This window comes from Mastigoproctus giganteus, chromosome 2 (assembly GCF_048544385.1).
Source record: "Mastigoproctus giganteus isolate SK-2022 chromosome 2, ASM4854438v1, whole genome shotgun sequence".
Classification (NCBI taxonomy): domain Eukaryota; kingdom Metazoa; phylum Arthropoda; class Arachnida; order Uropygi; family Thelyphonidae; genus Mastigoproctus; species Mastigoproctus giganteus.
The window spans coordinates 16,521,216-16,543,127 of record NC_143576.1 but is presented as its reverse complement, the minus strand read 5'-3'; the positions used below and the strand labels follow the sequence as shown (position 1 = coordinate 16,543,127).

General features: G+C 36.7%; 1 protein-coding gene across 1 annotated transcript in view; it reads left to right on the top strand.

The window, feature by feature from the left end:
- Positions 1–21,912, top strand: part of Tmem131 (Transmembrane protein 131) — a 448,968-nt gene that overhangs the window by 28,004 nt on the left and 399,052 nt on the right. The window contains exon 3 of the mRNA XM_090388275.1: positions 5,607–5,641. Within this exon, the coding sequence (XP_090244401.1) occupies positions 5,607–5,641 (35 nt within the window). The remainder of the gene's footprint in view (positions 1–5,606; positions 5,642–21,912) is intronic.

Here is a 21,912-nt window from a genome sequence, read left to right as displayed (position 1 = left end):
GTCTCGTTCTCCCTTGAATTTATTCAACCCATCCATTTCTACAACAGATGGGAACCTGTTCCAACAATCAACCACCCACTGGCCGAAAGCAAAACTTCTGCACATCTGTCCTGAAACCATCCTTCCTCAACTTATGCCCCTCATGTGTCTACTCTTCAGTAAGTAGAAGAATATCATTCAGCTTACTCGATCCATTCAAGGCTTTAAACACCTCAATCAGATCTCCCAGCAGATGCCTGGACTTGAGATGCTGCAATTTGCAGGACTGAAGCCTTTCTAGGTAAGAGCACCCTTTTGTTCCCTTCACCAATCTGGTTGTCCTTCTCTTATACCCATTCCAACAGATCTATCTACATCCTTCCTAAAGTGAGGCATCCAGAACTGTATATAGTTCTCAAGATGTGGCCTAACCATGGCCTTATACAAAGGGATAATCATCTTCTTATCCCTGCTACCAAAGTGTCTGTATATCATTGACAAAACCCCATGAGCTGTCCTTGCAGCATGTCTGCACTGCTTACAGAATTCTCCACAACTCTGAGTGTAGTACCACATAGTTGATAAGTTACGCTGGAGTTACTGCTACCCATGTGCAGCACCTTGCATTTGTCATTGTTAAACTTCAACTGCCATTTCTCAGCCCATTGATCCAATTTTCCTAGATATTGCTGCAGTAGCCCACCCTGATGACTGTCGTTAACCACCTTACCAAACTTTGTATCATGTGCAAACTTAGACATTAAGCCTGATATATCTTCATCAGTATCTTTGATCAATATTGAAAATAACAATAACCCAGCACTGAACCATGGGGAACACCACTGATAACATTAGTCCACAAAGAGCAATGCCCATTGATAACCACTCTTTGTCTTCTTCCACTTAACCATCCCTTTATCCATAACAGTAACTTGACTTAATGCCACATTGCTCCAGTTTGTACAGCAGTCGTTTATGTTTAACAGTATCAAAAGCCTGCATGAAATCAAAGTATGTTGGACAGAAACTTGTGTAGTCAAGACCCACTAATTTATAAAGGGGATTGAATTCCTGAAGCGTGATGGAGCTTTATGTTTATACCGTCTTCAAAGGGGAAGTGAACACGTGTTGTAGGCCGTATTTATAGCCTGGGCATGTTCCATTGCCGTATATCAAAAGCATGTGGGGGAGGGGAGTTGAGTAGGCAAAAGGAAGAGAAGAAGGGTAGAAGGAAAAATTCCTGCCCCCTCATATTTCACTAATAGTTTGGGAATTTCAAAATTTACAGATTTGGAACAGCTTAAAGGTTTTTTTGGAGAGATAATATGAAAGTTAATTAGCGGGTCTCAACTACACAAGTTGTCTGTCCAATATGTCTAATAAAGTTTGAAGACAATAGGATTCCCATAAGGCTTTTTACACTGTCGAAATCAAAGTACAGTAAGACTCCCGTATCCATGAGGGATACGTTCCAAGACCTACCGTGGATGGCTGAAACTGCGGATATAAGCAAACACCTGCTGACCCCCTATATAACGTGATATTCTTGTATATACATACGTATAATAAAGTTTAATTGATAAATTAAATACACAGTAAGATATTATCAACATTAAATACGGTAATAATAAATTACAGCAGACTCTCGATTTACCGGGATTGGATTAACTGGGACACTTCAAGACTCCAAATTAAAAAAAAAAAAAAAAAAATCAACCAGAAATCATAAAATTCAAGTAATAACTAGAATAGGTATGAACATATATTTTGCAAGTCATAAATATACGACAATAACTGGCATTGTTATAAGTCGTCATTGGGAGATTAGTGTACCTATTATCTTGCAACCCCCACTGCTCCCAGTGCGTCGCTTCGATTGTTGTGTTCCATTGCACCGCAAAACGACAAATTTTGTTTCGTTATTTATGTCAGGGATGTCAGAACTTTTTTATTTTATTTTTTTGTTTAAAAATCGCGAAAATGATGGGCAAACACAAGAGTTGTGCAAGAGTTGTGCTTTCAAATTAAACAAAAACTTGAATTTATTCAAAAATTTGAAAATGGTGCATCCATTAAATCTCTAAAGAACCATTATAATGTTGGTGACCAAACCATACATGAAATTGTAAAAAATAAAGGGAAGCTATTTGATTTAAAATTGACATCATAAAAAATAAAGGGAAGCTATTTGATTTAAATTTGACATCATAAAAAATAAAGGGAAGCTATTTGATTTAAAATTGACATCATAAAAAATAAAGGGAAGCATCGTATTGGACACACGAGTAGTATGTGTTGAGTTTTTTTTTTTTTTTTCTTTCTGTGGTTAACTGTGGGTAACTGAATCAGCAGATACCAAATCAGTCGATACGGGGGGCACAGCTGTATATGATGTGATGTCAAAATTATTTTTTGCATCCAATTCCTTGGTCACTACATCATAGTAACCTGTCGAATTGGTTAGACAAGACTGTGCCCTTGACAAATCCAAGCTCTGATTGTAGTATAATTGCATGCCTGTCTGAATCGTCTTGCTTTACTTCTTTAACCAGCAATTTCATTATTTTCCCTGGAACAAATGTTAAGCTATTGATCCTGTTTTATGAATTGGGGATATATTTGCACTTCTCCAGTTCATAGGGACCTCCCCTGAATCCAAAGGTGCTCTCATAATTATGGCTAAGAGTTTGCTTACCTCCTTTGCTGCCTCCCTTCCATCCCAGATGTGTTTTTATATACATCCTCAACAATTTCTCCTCCACTTTCCTTTCAGTTATCACAAGGTCATTTAGTTCTTTGTTAGAGTTTGATAAGCTTCTGGTATTCTGTTCCCTAAAGAATTCCTCATGTATGAATGTAGACGCAAAATACCTATTCAGTTTGTCTGCAACCTGAGCAGGGTCATCAACTGTTAACCCATGTACATCATGTGGTCCAATGTGATTCAACCCCTTTCTTCTACTGTTAATATAACCGTAGAATTCTTTGTTGTTCTTCTTTGCATTCTTTGCCAGAGACTTCTCATAATTTGCCTTAGCTTGCGTAACCTCCTTTGTGAGTTGATTAAAAACAATTTATATCTACCATAGTCTTCTGTATCACCCGATAATTTATAGGCATCCCATGCACTTTTCTACGTGTCTCAGTAGTTCTGACATCCATTTAGGTCTAAGCCTTGATGAACAATATTTCTTTGTTGTTATTAAAAGCCTAGTAGCTTCTTTGATTACTTCCCCGAATGCTTCCCATTTAGGTTTTTTCTTTGCTGTTGGTAAAATTATTAGTTGATACTACTGCACACAATTTAAAAACTGTCTAAGACCCTTATGAAAACAAAAGCCTTTCCTTTTACCCCGAGAGTAGTTATGCCTTTAATTATATTCCACATTAGTACACTGTTATCAATGCTACCCAGTGGGGCTTTTACTGCAGATTCTTAAATGCATGAAGAATCATTGCTGATAAGCAGATCAAGAGTATTTCTTCCTCTTGTTGCCTCTCCAACATGCTGCTATAGAAAACAGCCATCCAAGAAATCCACAAAAGTGGATTTCTTGGATGGCTGTTTTACCAATTACCACTGCTTCAGTGGCATTGACAAATATTCTTGTGCACCATCTATTTAAGTATATCCCATCCCCATAAAAACAGTCTCTCCTGTTAATAGGCACAGACAACACAGAGAAAACTTGTGTCCTGTGTGTCTGGCACATTCTGTCCAGTGCCAAATTGATTAACAAGGCCCTCATCATATACTCCCCACTGTTGCATCTGGACAGAATTGCAGACACTGTCAAATTTATTCCTAACTTTTTCTCAGCATTGCCCTGTATATGTTAAGCAGTTCCTTAGACCTCTTACTCTTAAAATCATTAGTACCAATGTGTACAACAATATCACATTTTGTATCCTTAAAAGTTGATAGCTGCTCTACAGGGTCATCAACTTTAACTCCCTGGCAGACATCCTTAAAAGATGATAGCTGCTCTACAGGGTCATTAACTTTAACTCCCTGGCAGACATACCCTGGTCCTATTCCTACTGTTTATATAGAAAAGCCTATCCTTTAGTGGGGGATGGGAGCAATATATGCTTTGTTAAACTTAGTTTATAGTAACAAGATTTTATTGTATAATACTTATTTAATATTATAATAAATAATATTATAATATTATTTATTATAATAAATAAATAAGTATTATAATAAATAATGCAACTTATTTCAAAAATATTAAGTATTTCTCTTATTAATGCAGGTATTGTATATACACTATTTTATATTATGTAACAAATAAGAACCATGCTCAGTCTTCATGCTTGTAAGTGTCCTGGTTTGTTATGATTAACAAAAAAAAAAAAAAAAAAATGCTGAGGGGAAAACTCACAGTTTTAAATGATATTTCATGATTCCAAGAGTAAAATTATGACATTTACTTCTATATTAGTGTTGCTGAACTACAAGAACCATACTCTCCAGGTTAACCTTAGATATATAACTGTACCTTATATAGATAGAAGGAGAGAAATGATGAACAAGCTGGTTGCAGTGGTGTTACCATATTATTAACCAGTTTCAATTTTCCATCTAAATTAATCTTTACATAGCCCTCACTGCAAATCAAAAGTAGTTGCAATACTTGTTGTTCTTGGAATGATTAACTAGTTTCCACTTGCTTTCCACTGAATATCTCTCTGTCCACAAAGGACTTTGATAAAAGGCACTGACAAACTAATTTGATTGATGATTAGTTGAAATAATTTTATTTTATTTTTAGGGTACTAACAGTTTTTCTTTTCATACTGTCATTTTATAGCTCCCCCTCTGTGTAATCACAGTGAAAACAAACATAGAACTGCTTTCACAGAGGAAGAGGCATAATAGAATTAGTTTGAAATACCTGCTTATTATTCTTTATTTTTGGCATTAAATAATCTTTTCCTTAAATGTAGTGAAGAATAAGTGTTTGCGTTTCAATTAGGTTTGTCCCTGTATGATATCATTCTCATTTACAGAATTTAACAGGACCATCGAAATTCACTTACCAGTGGAAAAGAATGGAATGTGAACATTGTATGGTTTCCTAAAAAATAAAACATCACTTGGATATATTTCAAAAATCACTTTAAATAGCATTTTATGGAATGCTATTTCAAAATTTGAAGTGGTCAAATTTTGCTTTGACCACTTTGACTACTTTTAATATTGCAGGTGAATTGGTGCAAGAGAACGTAAATCTTTATCCTTCGGTTTTTCACTCCATTCCATTTACAACTATGATAATCATATGCTGCATATTTTATAATTTGAAACAAATCTGAAACCTGACTGCTGTCTACTTAGAAGAGCTCCTGGATTGACTATTGAATTATATGCAGTGAATCAGGCAGTAAAAACCTACACTTGTAATTGTATATTTTTAATTTTATTAGCAGGCTTCACTGAACATCCTTACTTATCATTGGAAGTTGCAAAAATACTTTCATGCTTTCTTGTAACTGATTCCTTTTTTTTTTTTTTTTTTTTTTTCAGAATTAAAAATTTTAAATAACATAAATGTGCATTTAAAAAAAAAACAAAAAGTTGAATTGTCACATTATAAAACTAGCAAGATCTTTTATTCTTTTAGCCCTTATCGCCAGAAAGCAGCACAACAACAGTAAGGTAAGTATAATGTTCAGAAATATATTTGGATAAAGGTTGATGGCATACTTTTATGATATTTACTGAAACCAAAGTTATATTGCCTAGCAAATACTCTTTTGCCAAATACTTTTAGTAACAGTTTCATTAATAAATATTAATGAAACCACCTCTTTTTAATCATGCAACTTACATGAGGATTGAAATTGCTTAAATAGGTTACATATTTATTAATATAATTATATCTTAATAAAATGTGCTCTGCTGGTTACAGTTTTTCTTTTACTCTTACTTGTTAATTATTGAATATAGGTTTCATCATATAGTAGAGATCAGTGTTTCTACACTACTATTCTTGCCTAATGAAATGATTGAATGTTTATGAAGATATTACCTTTTAAATTATAGGTAGTTCCGGAGTTTTAGTAATTAGTAAATGAAAATTTATTGAGACACCTAAAATCACAATTCTCAGATGTAACTGCAAAGAGTATGTTGAGCGGCATGTACCATTTATTGAATCTTTTGAAGCAAATGGAAAAGTATGTTAACTAAATATCTTAGCTGAAATCTGCTATTGAATGGTATCATTTATTTTCAGTCATTTATCGAAACAGTATAGAATTAGAAATAAATTTAGTAAATTGAAGACTATAAAATATTTAAGGCAAAAGGCTCATGCTACGAGATAGTATGACTAACGTATAGGTAAGTGCGAAGGCATCAAATTAACGTAGCCATCTACCAAAGTAGATAGCTACTTTATACAGAGTGTTTCAAAAATACATGGCATAACTTCAGGAATGAGTTCCTCATATGTAGACAATAAAAATATTTTATATCAACATAGTTCCGGAAATGCTTGATTCCCGAGTTATTAACCAGAATGTCTTATCTCCCGCAGGTGATTCCCTTAAGGTACTGACTGAATGTGGTGGTTTTCCATTTCGACCATGTATTCAAATCAGGAGCAAGCGGATATGCACTTTATGTGCAGTTTGGCGGATGGCAATGCTCTGGAGGCTTGTCGTTTGTACCACGAAAGGTTCCCAGAACGAAGATGTCCAGACAGGAAAACGTTTGAAGGTATCCATTGCCGCCTTTGTGAACATGGGACCATTACACTTCATGCTGACGACCAAGATCTACTCCTGAAGTAGAGGAGGAGATTTTGGATGTTGTGCATGCCACTCCTGGAATCAGCACATGCAGAATAGCAATGCAACTGGCTGTTCAACGTTCGAATATTTGGTGATTGTTGCGAGAACACCAACTGTATCCTTACCATCTGCAATGGGTACAGGCCTTGTCATCAGTAGATTAACCTGCGCGAGTAATGTTATGCCAGTGGTTCTTGCAGCAGTGTGGTACAACTCCTTACTTTCCTGCCTTAGTGATATTCACAGATGAAGCACAGTTCACATGAGACGGAATCCAAAACTTTCACAATCAGCATGTATGGGCTGAGGAAAACCCACATGCAATTCTTCCATCACATCACCAACAGCGGTCAGCCTCAATATCTGGGCAGATGTTTTTGGTGATAAGTTATTTGGTCCCCATGTACCTCACATGGCAGGCGTACAGAAACCTTCTGGAAAACAACATGCCTGATTTCTTGGACGACACGCCACTGATCATTCGTCAACAAGCACACTTCATGCATGATGGCGCTCCCCCACATTTCAGCCACCTAGCCCGCAATTACCTGAATCGAAGATTTCCTGGTCGGTGGATAGGTAGAGCTGGTGGACCAACTGCCTGGCCTCCACGTCCACTGATTTAAACCCAATAGATTTCTTCTTGTGGGGCCATTTAAAGTCATTGGTGTATTTGACTCTGGTAGTTGATGTGGAAACTCTCCGCAATTGAATTGTGGCAGGTTGTGAGACAAAACATGCCAGGAATTTGGCATCATCTTCGCGAGTTCATGAGATGTTGATGTGAGGCCTGTATTCAGGCAGAAGGTGGGCATTTTGAACAATTACTGTAAGGTGGTGTGAACAGTTAAGTGTCATAGACAGACCTTCAAAACTTGGAAACCAAGCATTTCCGGAACTATGTTGATATAAAATATTTTTATTGTCTACATATGAGGAACTCATTCCTGAAGTTATGCCATGTATTTTTGAGACACCCTGTATATCTTTGAGATCAATAAGAGAAGTTTGCCTCAATATAATACGTAGAACACTTCTGTATGATACTCTCCAGCAATTAAAATGAAAAAATTGAAAATCTTACATTACAGTAAAAAAACAATTGAACACAATTAAAAATCAATCTAACGCAATTAAATTAATTAAAAGAAATTTAACGAAAAAATTGCAAAAACGATTTCCCTTGTGTGAAGGAAAGGAAATCGCTTAGTATTGAAATTTATTGAGATACCTAAAATCACAATTCTCAGGTGTAACTGCAAACAGTATGTTAGGCAGCATGTACTGTTTATTGAATCTTTTGAAGCAAATGGAAAAGTATTTTAACTAAATATCTTAGCTGAAATCTGCTATTGAATGATATCATTTATTTTCAATCATTTATCAAAACAGTATAGAATTTGAAATAAATTTAGTAAATTGAAGACTATAAAATATTTAAGGGGCAAAAGCCTCATGCTACGAGATAGAATGACTAACATATGGGCAAGTGCGAAGGCATCAGTTAACATTGTTGTTGTTGTTGTTCTGTTTAACGACACAAGGGCTACTGAAGCCAAATTGTGTCTATTCATCATTAATTCACAAAAAAGCATATTGTTAGAGAGGTTAAATTATATGCTTCTGTACAAGCCAATATGTTTTAGATATAATAAAAGTTCTTCAATGATAAAGTGTAAAGTGTGTTCGTGTCAAACAGCACCAGGGGTTTCCTCTGCGTGGTTTTCTTTGTGGGTGTAACAGATCACTGTTAAGGCCAGAGATTTAAAAGTGTATGGGATTTGGAAGTATTGTGTTGTGTATCGTTGTTCCTCTGGCCACTTAGCCGCTAGACCCCTGCTGGGGCCCAACGTTGCCCACACTCAGCCCCGTGGAGGCAGACCAGGTACACCCATCATAATTATTTACTCTGGCAGGCCCTGCCATCTAATTTCCTGAGATTTCAGTGGCTAGGGCCTAAAATAAAATAAAATAAAATAAAAAATAATAAATAAATAAATAAAAATAAAAATAATAACGCGATTTTAAGGGGTGGTTCGCTAATGAGGTTAAGTTTCGGAATTGATGCACGATTTGGTTGTTATAATTTGGAAGTTTATTTAAGTTTTTGTCATGAGGGGCGTACACTGTGATGTATAGCGAGAGAGAGAGAGAGAGAGAGATTGGGGGAAAGACTGAAGACTGGAGGGGAAAGACAGAAGTATGAGGCCAATAGGGTAGACGACCCCAGATATCAGTGTGGCATGCCCATGCCGCACCAGGAGAAGTAAACGGTGGGGAGGGGATGGTCCCGGCCCCTCCCCCCCCGCCAGGATATGGAGAGAAAGTGGGCCAGACTAGGTGTCCAACCCAGATCGCCAAAAGGCGAGGCAACAGCGTAGCTGCGGTCACAGTCATGGTTTTTGGATGTTCAATTCAGTGTCACTTCGGGTAGGTCACAGGCTTGGTTCAGTCTCACTTGTCTCGTGTTCGTCTTATGGGGTCAGGAAGACCAGAGTCATCAGGAAGTGATGACTCTGGTCAGTTTGTAGTACTGCTTTGATGTCAATTCAGGTAGTCATATTCGTTGAGAGCATCAGTCCTGGCCATTTGCACCAGGTCATGAATGGAGAGTTATCTTTGTTGGTAATTTCTTCTGATCGGTTGTAGTCATGCGGTATGTTCATGCTGTAGTCTTGAATGTCTCCTCCTTGGTTAGTTTCAATGGAGTTCTTCTATTCAGATGTTTCCATATTGTTGCAGATAGCGATTTCTGTTCTCCTTCTGTTAAAGATGTCCTGGGCGTAGCAGCTGAACGCAGCGTACTCGTCTTCCGAATCCAGTAGGTGATGCTCATTGTCTTTTGGTACAAACTTTATACCGGTGATGAGTACTGATCTTTGTTCCTCATAGCATTCACATTTGTGCATGATATGTTGCCACGTCTCCATATTGCCACAGGTGCAAGTTGGATCCTTGGTCAGTCCCAGTGAATTCAGTTTTGCGTTAAAGGGCCCATGGCCCGTCAGGAGGAAAGTGGTGTTCAGTCCTGGGTAGAACCATTTGGGGGCTTTTGGATAGGTCTTGTCTACGTAGGGTATAAATTTCCGTGTGACTTCATCCTTGGTCGTCTCTTGCCATCTCCTCTGCCAAGTTTCTTTCAGGTGTTCCATGATTTTCTGTTTTTCCGTTCGGTGGTTGTTTGTAGGGTCCAGTGTAAAAGTGTCAAACGTGGTCGGTGTTCCCTTTGCCAGATAGTACATCAACCCACATCTCACCACCTCCAGGTCCAGAGAGAGAGTTCCCGCCAGGACCTGCAGCGCACAGGTACTCACCATTTTACACGCCCTGGTGATGGTGAGGAGTATTTTTCGCTGTATTGTTTCGAGGATTCTTTTATTTACTGCAGTTCTTGCTTTGGCGTACCATATTGGGGCTCCATAAGTAATTGCTGGGACTAAAATCGCTTTATAGTAGAGGGATAATGTTCTTTTGTTTAGTCCCCAGTCTCTGCGTGTTACTCTGACTACTAGTGCTGCATATTTTCTCAGCTTCTCCTTCAGATATAAGAGGTGTCGTTTAAAGGACAGGTTGGAATCTAGGATAATGCCTAGGTATTTCATCTGTTTTGCCAGTTTGATTGTGCTTCCCCTTACTTTTATCTGGGGCGGCCGTCTAATGTTGAGTGTTCCTCTCAGTAGAATTGAGTTCGTTTTGGTCTGGGAAATCTCCAGTGTATGCAGGTTTGCCCAGTCCTGGAGTACTTGCAGTGCATGGTTTGCGGGTTCAAATCCTGCCTCGGGTTTGGATCAGAGTAAAATGCAAAAACTTTGGGAGGTGCATTATGGCCACAGAAGCCGATGCGCCAACTAACAAAAAAAAAAAAAAAAAGTTCTTTAATATTTGCTTCATTTCCTAATTATAAATCAGTTGATATATTCAACATAGAGAGTGACTGAAAAGTGTGTAACCAGATGGTTGAATGTAAAGGACAATCAACCAGAAAATAACGGACCGTAAGTTGTATCTGACATGATGAACACTGTGGTGGGTTTTCTCTGAATAATAGAAAGAGATGAGTATGATGAGTGTGTCCAATTCTGAGTCTTGCCAGTACCACTTCCTCTTGTCTGTTTTGTCGGAAGCCAGAGAGCCACAGCTTTGGATCTTCTTTTATCTGATAAAGTTTATTGTTGGTGTCACTTTTCCAGGTCTGTGTCCATTTACCGTAGCACACTTTGTGTATGACAATCAATTAACATAGCTATCTACCAGAGTAGATAGCTACGTTATATATCTCATTTTATTTGTAAAATAATAAGAGAAGTTTACCTCAATATGATATGCAGAACATTTCCGTATGATACTCTCCAGCAATTACGATTTCCGTTTCAAAGGAAGGGAAATCGTTTTTGCAATTTTTTTGTTAAATTTCTTTTAATTAATTTAATTTTTAATTGCATTAGATTGATTTTTAATTGTGTTCATTTGATTTTTAATTGTTTTCAATTGTTTTTTTAAAATTATTTTTAATTATGTTCAATTGTTTTTTTTAATTATGTTCAATTGATTTTTAATTAATTTTTATTTTTTACTGTAATGTAAGATTTTCAATTTTTTCATTTTAATTGCTAGAGTGTTCATACGGAAGTGTTCTACGTATTATATTGAGATAAACTTCTCTTATTATTTTACAAATATTAATATCAACGTAGAACATATTGAGCATTACAGCTCTGGTTCATACTATGTCATATTGTGAATACTGTCACAATATGAGATTATATCTCATATTACGAAGGTATTCACAATATCGGATAAAATCAAAACGACGCCAATTTAACTTAACTACTTTGGTAGATAGCTACGTTAATTGATGCTGTCACACTTACCCATGCATTAAATTGAAGACTTGTTTTTCTGTACATTTGGCTGCCAGCTGACATTCAGGTGCTTTCATTAAATGCTGTAGTCTTCTGATCCCACGCTAGAACAAGATTCATTATCTGCAATTCACTTCAAAAGGTAACCAAAGGTTGCCATCATTTTACTAAATTTATTTCTGAGACTTTGTTAATTTATTTGCAAAGTACTTGCTAAATGATTTTTTTATTTTATTTTTTATTTATCTATACTGCATGTCTAATAAAATTTGCCTTGTTATTCACAAGTTGTCAGAGCCAGGCCATTTGAAACCACCCAGTTTCTGATTAGAGCCCGTTATATCTACAGGCTTTAATTGTTGTGTGTCATATTTTAAAAGATAAGAGAAATTGCCGTTAAGTGATGTTATCTGTTTAAAAGTACAGCAGGCCCTCGTTATGATGCGGTTCGCTTTACACTGATACGCAATAACAATGTTCTTATATTATAACCCGTATCTGGCTATAATGCTGTCACAAATCACTATAATGCTCTTTTACAGATCGCATTTTTGGCATATATAACGTAACCATTTCATTTGATGGAATCGATAGCTTGAAAATGAATAGCAAAACAGCATTAAAATGTTTTCCACCCGACTTGAGAAATTTTCCCACGCTCAGTGAAATTTTCTCGAATGATAATTTAATCGCAGTACAGTGACTTGTTACATAGTTCTGAGATCAACATTTTAAAAAATAATCAAGTATATTGCTTGTAATATTTGCGTTATATGCATTTATCCGAAGTCTAGTCGTCATTCAGTACTGTATTAGACATCGTCCGTAACGGACAGTTTACTCGAACATTGAATCATAATTAATGCAACCAATGCTGCAGTTACATTTTCGAAGAGTTAATAATGGTGGATAAGAATGAAAAAGCAACATCTGGATGCAGTACGAAGACTACAAATGTAAGAAAAGACTAAATTTGAAAATTAAATTAGACGTTTTGAAGTGAATCGATTCCGGTCAACAAAAAACGGATGTGTGCCATAATTTAGGACTAGCAAGTTTAACTGTAAGAACGATTATAAAAAATAAAGAATTAATTTTAGCAGCGGGAAAGACAGCTGTTCCACTGCAAGCAACTAGAGCTAGGCTGGCTATTAGGATTGAAATGGAGAGACTTTAACTAATTTTGTTGAAGATAATATCCAATGCAGAATTCAGTTAAGTTAAATATTATAAAAAAAAAAAAAAAAAAAGAGAGAGAGAGAGAGAGAGAGAGAGAGAGATTAGCCTATATGATGATTTGAAGAAAACTCACCTAAAAAAAAAAAATGGAACCATTTAAAACTAGTAAGGGCTGGTTGAATAGATTTAAAACCCAGGGAGAAGCCGCAAGTGCAGATCAAGGAACTGAAGCTTTCAAAAAAGAACTTGTTAAAATTATTGAAGAGGGGTATTATGTGTTATACTTCTCAACAAGTTTTTAACATAGATGAAGCAGGACTTTTTTGGAAACGAATGCCCAAAAGAAGTTTCATATCGAAAAAAGAAAAAAAACATGCTAGGTTTCAAAGCGGTGAAGGATCAATTGAATTTATTGTTGGGTGGAAACACTGCTGGGAATTTGATATTAAAACCCCTTTTAGTTTACCAGGAAGAGAGCCCAAGTACAACCCAAAATCGACACATTTTTCATGATTAAATTCATCAATTAAATTAAATCAATTAAAATCAATTTAGATCAATTAAATCCATGATTTTAAATGGAATTTTAAGTTTAATTTTGATATTGCCTGCTCTGCAAATATGGAGGAGAGTGGAATTACCTTCTTCTGTACACAGTGGAATGCCATTGTGTGTTGGCTGATATGTCAAGGAGGATGAGTAGAAACATATCTGGTGATATTTTTTCTTCACTCTTGCTGTTCATGATTAGCAGGTTTTCTACACTTTCCCAAATTAATTTCTGTACTCTATGCATTAGTACAGGCATATGATGCAAGAAAGCAAGCTTATGCAGCATCAACCAGAACAAAAAAAAAAAAAAAAAACTTCCACTTCACCCCTCCATTCGTTTGAAATACCTGTACAGCTAAGCCTTAAATTTATTTAAGCTATCAACTTCCACAACAAGGGATGGAAGTTTGTTCCACCAACCAACCACCCGCTGGCTAAAGGCAAATTTCCGCACGTCTATCCTACATCTGTCTTTCCGCAATTTGAATTTATGCCCTCTCAGGTGATTTTTCTGAGCTAGAGGAAGAATCCCATCAGCATTGAGCATGCTTAAACCATTCAAGGCTTTATACACCTCTATCAGATCACCTCGCTGGTGCCTAGTCTCCAGACACTGTAATTTGCAAAACTTAAGCCTTTCTTCGTAAGAGCACCCCTTTGTTCCATTCGTTAATCTTGTTGCCCTTCTCTGTACTCGTTCCAGCAGCTCTACATCCTTCTTGAAATGAGGCCTCCAGACCTGTATACAGTACTCAAGGTGTGGCCTGACCATTGCATTATACAAGGGAATAATTACCTCTTTATCCCTGCTAGAAAAATTCCTGTATATCATTGATAAGACACCATGAGCTACTCTTGCAGTCCGTCTGCACTGCTCAGAGAACTTCATATCTGCCTGCACAATTACCCCCAGGTCATTTTCATTCTCTACCACTGTCAGTGTAGTACCACAGAGTTGATACGTTGCTCTGGGGTTGCTGTTTCCCATATGTAGTACTTTACATTTGTCAGTGTTAAACTTCATATGCCACCTCTCTCAGCCCATCTGCTCAACCTTTCCAGATCCTGTTGCAGCAGCATAGTGTCAGTAGTGTCCTTAACAACCCTGCCAACTTTTGTATCGTCTGCAAACTTGGACATTAAGCTTGATATACCATCATCAATATTATTTATAAATACAGAAAACAATAATGGACCCAACATAATGGACCCAACAATAATGAACCCTGAGGGACTCCACTAATAACATTAGTCCACGATGAGCAGTGTCCATTGATTACCACTCTCTGTCTTCTCCTCCTCAACCACCCCTTTATCCATAGCAGCAGTTTGCCTCCAATGCCACACTGCTCCAATTTGTGCAGCAGTCTTCCATGTGCAACAGTATCAAAAGCCTTTCTAAGATCCAAGTATATAATATCAGAGTTATTTCCTGCATCCAATTCTTTTGTGACTGCATCATAGTATCCAATCAAATTGGTCAGGCAAGACTTCACCTTAACAAAACCATACTATGTCCGAGCTATAACTGAAGTCTTGTCTAGATGATCCTGCAGTGCTTCTTTAACCAGTGCCTCCATTGATTTTCCTGGAACAGAAGTTAAACTAACAGGTCTGCAATTACCTGTCTCTCCCTTTGATCTTCCTTTGTGGATTGGGGTCACATTTGCACATATCCAGTCTATGGGTACCTCCCCTGAGTCCAAGGAAGCCCTCCTAATTATGGCTAAGGGTTTGCTTACTTCCTTTGCTGCCTCCTTTAATATAACTGGATAGATCCCATCCACTCCAGATGCCTTTCTTGTGTTTATCTTCAACAATTTCCCCTCCACTTTACTCTCAGTTATTACAAGATTATCTAGCTTACTGGCGCCTCCGTAGCCAGGTGGGAAGGAGCAGCAGTGCGTAGCACACGCTTCTTGATTAGACCGGGGTTCGAGCCCGTCACCACCAAATACGGAAGATGCGGAAAGGGAATGACCACCGCATATCCCGGAGCAATATGGCCTTAGTTGCTAATGCTCCTAAAAAAAAAAAAAAAAAAAAAAAAAACCAAATAACAATCTAGCTTACTGCCAGAGTTGAATACACCTCTGGCATTCCCCTCGCTGAATAACACCTCATGTGTGAATGTCGATGCAAAATATTCATTTAGTTTGTTAGCTACCTGAGCAGGATCATCAACAGTTGAACCATCGATATCAAGTGGACCAATCTGATTCATCCCCTTCCTTCTGGAGTTTACGTAGGAAAAGAACTCCTTACTGTTTTTATTTGCATCCTTTGCCAAAGATTTCTCGTAATCTGCCTTCGCCTTCCTAACGTCCTTTGTAACTTGGTTACAGATCAACTTATATCTATCATAGGCTTCTGTCACGTGTTAATTTATATGTATCCCAAGCATTTTTCTTCTCTGTCATATGTCTCATTAGTTCATCTGACATCCATTTAGGCCTAAACCTTGAACGATATTTCTCAGTTGTTATATAAAGCCAAGTAGCTTCCAAGATAAGTTCTTTGAATGCTTCTCATTTTGAATTTGCTGTTGGTAACATCATCAGTTGGTCCCACTGTATAGAATTTAAATACTGTCTCAGACCATCGTAGTCGCCTTTACGAAAGCAATAACCTTTCCCTTTAACCCTGCTGGTAGTTACCTCTTTGAGTAAATCCCACTTCAGCTCACTCTGCCAGTGGCTACTGTGATCACTGCCACCTAGTGGTTCCTCTATCTGCAGATTCTTAATGCATGAAGAATCACTACTGATAATCAAATCAAGAGTATTACTCCCTCTAGTTGCCTCCCGAACATGCTGATGTAGAAAACAATCATCCAATAAATCCACAAAAGCCTTGCTAGTGTGTGAGTGACCAGCCAACAAATTCCAGTCAATATCTGGGAAATTAAAATCCCCCATTATAAGCCTCTCTGATTTACTGGCCCACTCTATTTCCCTGTACATTTTCTTATTATACTCATCAGAGTCATTAGGCCTATAGCACACTCCTACTCTCAATTTTGATCTCCCAGTGCTTATGTCACACCAAACTGACTCGACACTGCACTGTCCAGCGATGTCGACTGGCTTCACTTCCTTGGATTTTACGTTTCTTAACTAATAGCATAACCCCCTCCTCCCTTCCTATCCTGTCTATCCTCTCTGTAGACATTGTACTCCCCAAATTCCAGTTCTGCATTCCTTATATCTGTGTGACACCACGTCTCTGATATCCCAACAATATCTGCCTTGGATGTTTTGAGCAATACCTCAAATTCATCAAATTTATTTACCAAACTCCTAGCATTGGTGTACATGCAAGTATACATGCACCTGTTCTTTTTCTTAGCTACCCTAACACAACCCATGTATTTACTTGTACCGCAATGACTCACAGCAGTCTCTGAAATATCCTGCATCTTGTTTTCCAGGCTGCTGCTCATTCCAATAGAAGCAGTGCAAGAATTACTTTCACCTCTGCCAGTGGCTACTGTTAATCTATTAGTCCTTGTATCCCCCCAAGCTAGCAGTTTTCCGACCCACCTAACACTGGCTTGATAGCATCAGCAAATATTCTTGCACCCTTTCTATTTAAGTGTATCCCATCCCTGTAGAAGCAGTCCCTTCTGTTAACAAGTACAGACCAGGCTGAAAAAAATTCTACCCCTTGAGCCTTGCACAATCTTTCCAAGGCCAAATTGATTGACAATCCTTGAACAAAAACTTTTTTTTTTTTTTTTTTTTTTTGTGAAATTTGTAAATTTTTTAAAATAGAAAAACTTGTGCATCAATGCTTATAATTATTAATTGTTTTCCTATTACTGTATAGAACATTAAAGTGGATTAAAATGAAATCAAAATCATGATTTTATAAAAAAAAAAAAAAAAAAAGTAAAAAAAATCTTGTCATTACTTATTATCATTATTTTATTTATTTTTCATAGTAATATACTGTATGTTTACCTGCGTTTTATTTGATTAAGTTTCATCAATTTCTGGATTTAAATTCCATGGAATTATTTCTTCAATTTCAATTTATTAGTAAACTCCCATTATAGCATTTTTGAAGGGATTGGCTGAAAAGCACACCATAAGCAGGAAACATTGTAAATGGGAGGCCCCACTTCACAGGACTGATCATGGGACCATAAGAAAAGAGCATTAAAAGCCGGATAGTTCTGTAAGTAAAGTAGAAGTGTTATACTGGGAGTTTACTGTATATGCAAGCATAATTGCAAAAGGGTTAAGACAGTGCTGCATGTACTAAGTTGTATTTGTTCTAAAGAAATTGTTAAGCATGATAAGTTGTTCTGTTTACAATCTCTTTGTAGGAAGTGGGTGAAAATGTGGCTGTTTCATTTTTCATCATGAAGCTTATCTGTTTGGCAATACCAATATCTGGAGGCATTTGAAATGAAACTTTTATGATTAAATTTCAATTCATAGTTGAACATGGATTTGATATTGAAAATATACTAACTTGACTGTTTCCTAGATGCATTCATGGTTAATTTAATTATGTCCATTATTGCCTTGAGAGTCCCATAATAAGGAAAAGTTATTTTGGAAATTATCTTGTTTTAGAGGTATTCTTGCAGAATTTCCTTGACACATTGACCAAGGAAAGTATAATGGAGTCTCCATAATGCACTATTCAAAATCCCAGCAATACCCAAAATCTAACTTTATTTTTAAATAAATAAATTTTTTAATAAAAATATTTGTATTTTCCCCAGTTTGTTTCCAAGATATTCAGTCTGTTGCACAATGCTGCCATAGTCCATGCCACTGCTTGCACATTTTTACTGAGTTTTAATTCATGTTGATTGCATTTTGACCAACTTTCAATGTGGTTATAATATTTTTTAACCTCTTTGTCGGTGTAATAAGTTTAGTAATGCAAGCAGATTTGTGAAGTAGCCTTCTGTCATAAAATTTAAATGCCCATAGCATGACAGTTTTTGAATATTTCCTATTGAGGGTTTCTCCCCTCCAATGCCAATTCCATAGATTCTAATAGACTTGCATAGACTATAAATAATGCTTGCATATGTTAATGATTTTTTTTAAATTTACAAACACTAAGTTTTTACATATAGTTGACACAGGATAATTTTTGCGCTTCAAATTTTAGAAACATATTTGACTGTCAATAGAAATATTTTACTGACTTTCCCATTCAAGAATAAAATATATTCATAGCAAAAATAGTTTTTTTATTTTTTTAACTTACTTTTCACAATATTAGTTGGTATGTGGATTAGTTTTCTAGTCACTATTAAAATGCACATAGTGCAATTTATAAATGAAGTAAATAAATTATCATGTTCTTAATTTATGGCTGGAACTATAACAAAAAAATTGTTTATACATACATTCCAATTGAAGGCTCAAATTAGTTTAGAAAATTTAGAGTGTAAATCTAACAATAATGCTGAAAGGTTACTAGAATTTTGTACAAATCCTACATTCTTAATTCTAAAAAAAAAAATAATAATTTCAGCATGAAGATAACTATAAGTTTATGTAAAAAGAGCATAGTAGAAACAAAAAAGTATAATAGAAGACACTATAAAAAAGTATCTTAAAGAACTAGTTGAAGATACGAGGGTATATAGATGATTGGAGTTTGTCATCTTATATTGAGCAAATTAAAAATTAATTAGCTACAGGCAAAGAACTGTGAAAAAGTGTTAAAATGGATGAAGATAAAAAGGCTTTAAGATTTGCCAACAACAGTTAAATTATAGAAACCTTTTTGCTCAATAGTCAAATGGGATTCCTCATGGTAATGTGCTATTAGAGGAGGAGATTTGATTAAGAGAAAATACCTACAGTTTTTTCTTGGTAACTGTAGGCACTGAAAATTGTATTGTTTAAACACTATTTTTCTTATCTTTAGTCCTGACATTTCGAACTTGTGCTGTACTATTTTTTTTTGTGTATCATAAATTACATTACTGATTATATTGTATCTCCAGGGTGAATTTTATGAAGGGGTAAAGTCAGTTCAAATAGTTTAAAATAACTTCCTTCTGTTCCTGAAGAATTAGTGACAAAACATAATCAATGACCTCTCTCCGAACCCTAATATGACAGAACAAATCCTCCCTCCCTCATTCAATTCTCTAATTCTTCCATGACTGAGTTGGCAGTAAGTGTACTCACGGGACTCCATGGCCAAGCCACATAGCTGTTTAATACACTAACTATGTCATTAAGAACAAAAGTGGTATTATAACTTAACATAAATTATACCTTGTATGTTATTTGATGTTTCACTTTTCTGTTGACTCGCTATATATTGCAAAAACGGTTTTAAAAAGTGATCTCACACTTGAAATAGGACAAAACTGAGTGTTTTGAATATTTGTGAAGGTATAAATTTCTATGTGAACAACACCACTTTTGTTTATAACCCTGCAGTAATATTTCCAGACCTCTGAGGTCTGACTTGAAACTAATGAGCCTGATTTAATTGTTGGGTAAAGATAAAAATCTGTGGTTTTCTGTACCTTCCTAAATAAAGGCAAATTTTTACTTCAGTTTTCAAATTTTATTGTTTTGTTTTCCAGAGTTATAGCATGAGAAGACCATTCAGGTCTAGTGCTGCAGCATTTGTTACAAATTATTTTGCAGTAGTGTGAAAATCACAGTCATTTGCTATGAAATATTTCTCATACGTTATTGCTAGCTATTATGTCTGTTACTTTTCATTTATGCAAAATAATATACAAAAACACATGATTTACTCTCGGGGAGTGTGGGGATCCACTGTCATCATGAAGGGGTGTACTTGGTCAGTGATGATAGAAAGGTGGGCATTCCCATTGAGCCGTTAATTAGCATTAGCATTAGTAGAGGCATATGATGCAAGAAAGCAAGCTTATGCAGCATCAGCCAAAAAAAAAAAAACCACTTCCATTTCACCCCTCTGTTCATTCGAAATACCTGTCCAGCTGAGCCTTAAATTTATTTAGGATATCAACTTCCACAACAAGGGATGGAAGTCTGTTCCACCAACCAACTATCCGCTGGCTAAAAGCAAATCTCCGCACATCTATCCTACATCTGTCTTTCCTCAATCTGAATTTATGCCCTCTCAGGTGATTATTCTGAGCAAGAGGCAGAATCCCATTGGCATTGAGCATGCTCAAACCATTCAAGGCTTTATACACCTCTATCAGATCACTCGCCGGTGCCTAGTCTCCAGACACTGTAATTTGCAAAACTTAAGCTTTTCTTCGTAAGAGCAACCCTTTGTTCCATTCACTAATCTTGTTGCACTTCACTGTACTCGTTCCAGCAGCTCTGCATCCTTCTTGAAATGAGGCCTCCAGACCTGTATACGTACTCAAGGTGTGGCCTGACCATTGCCTTATACAAGGGAATAATCACCTCCTTATTCCTTCTAGAAAAATTCCTGTATATCATTGACAAGACACCATGAGCTACTCTTGCAGCCCATCTACACTGCTCAGAGAACTTTATATCTGCATGCACAATTACCCCCAGGTCCTTTTCATTCTCTACCACTGTCAGTTTAGTACCACAGAGTTGATACATTGCTCTGGAGTTGCTGTTTCCCATATGTAGTACTTTACATTTGTCAATGTTAAACTTCATTTGCCACCTCTCAGCCCATCTGCTCAACCTTTCCAGATCCTGTTGCAGCAGCATAGCGTTAGTAGTGTCCTTAACAACCCTGCCAACCTTTGTATTGTCTGCAAACTTGAACATTAAGCTTGATATACCGGCGCCTCCGTAGCCAGGTGGGAAGGAGCAGCAGTACGTAGCACACGCTTCTTGATTAGACCGGGATTCGAGCCCATCACCACCAAATATGAAGAATGCGGAAAGGTCAAGGAATGACCACCGCATATCCCGGAGCAATATGGCCTAAAAACCAAATAACAAACAAACAACAACAAACTTAATATACCATTATCAGTATCATTTATAAATACAGAAAACAATAATGGACCCAACACTGAACCCTGAGGAACTCCACTAATAACATTAGTCCACTATGAGCAGTGTCCATTGATTACCACTCTCTGTCTTCTCTCCCTCAACCATCCTTTTATCCATAGCAGCAATTTGCCTCCAATGCCACACTGCTCCAATTTGTGTAGCAGTCTTCCATGTGCAACAGTATCAAAATCCTTTCTAAGATCCAAATATATAATATCAAAGTTATTCCCTGCATCCAGTTCTTTTGTGACTGCATTATAGTATCCAATCAAATTGGTCAGGCAAGACTTTCCCTTAAACAAAACCATGCTGTGTCCAAGCTATAACTGAAGTCTAGTCTAGATGATCCTGCAGTGCATCTTTAATCAGTGCCTCCATTAATTTTCCTGGAACAGAAGTTAAACTCACAGGTCTATAATTACTTGTGTCAGCCTTTGATCCTCCTTTGTGAATTGGGGTCACATTTGCACATCTCCAGACTATGGGTGCCTCCCCCGAGTCCAGGGAAGCTCTCATAATTATGGCCAAGGGTTTGCTTACTTCCTTTGCTGCTTCCTTTAATATAA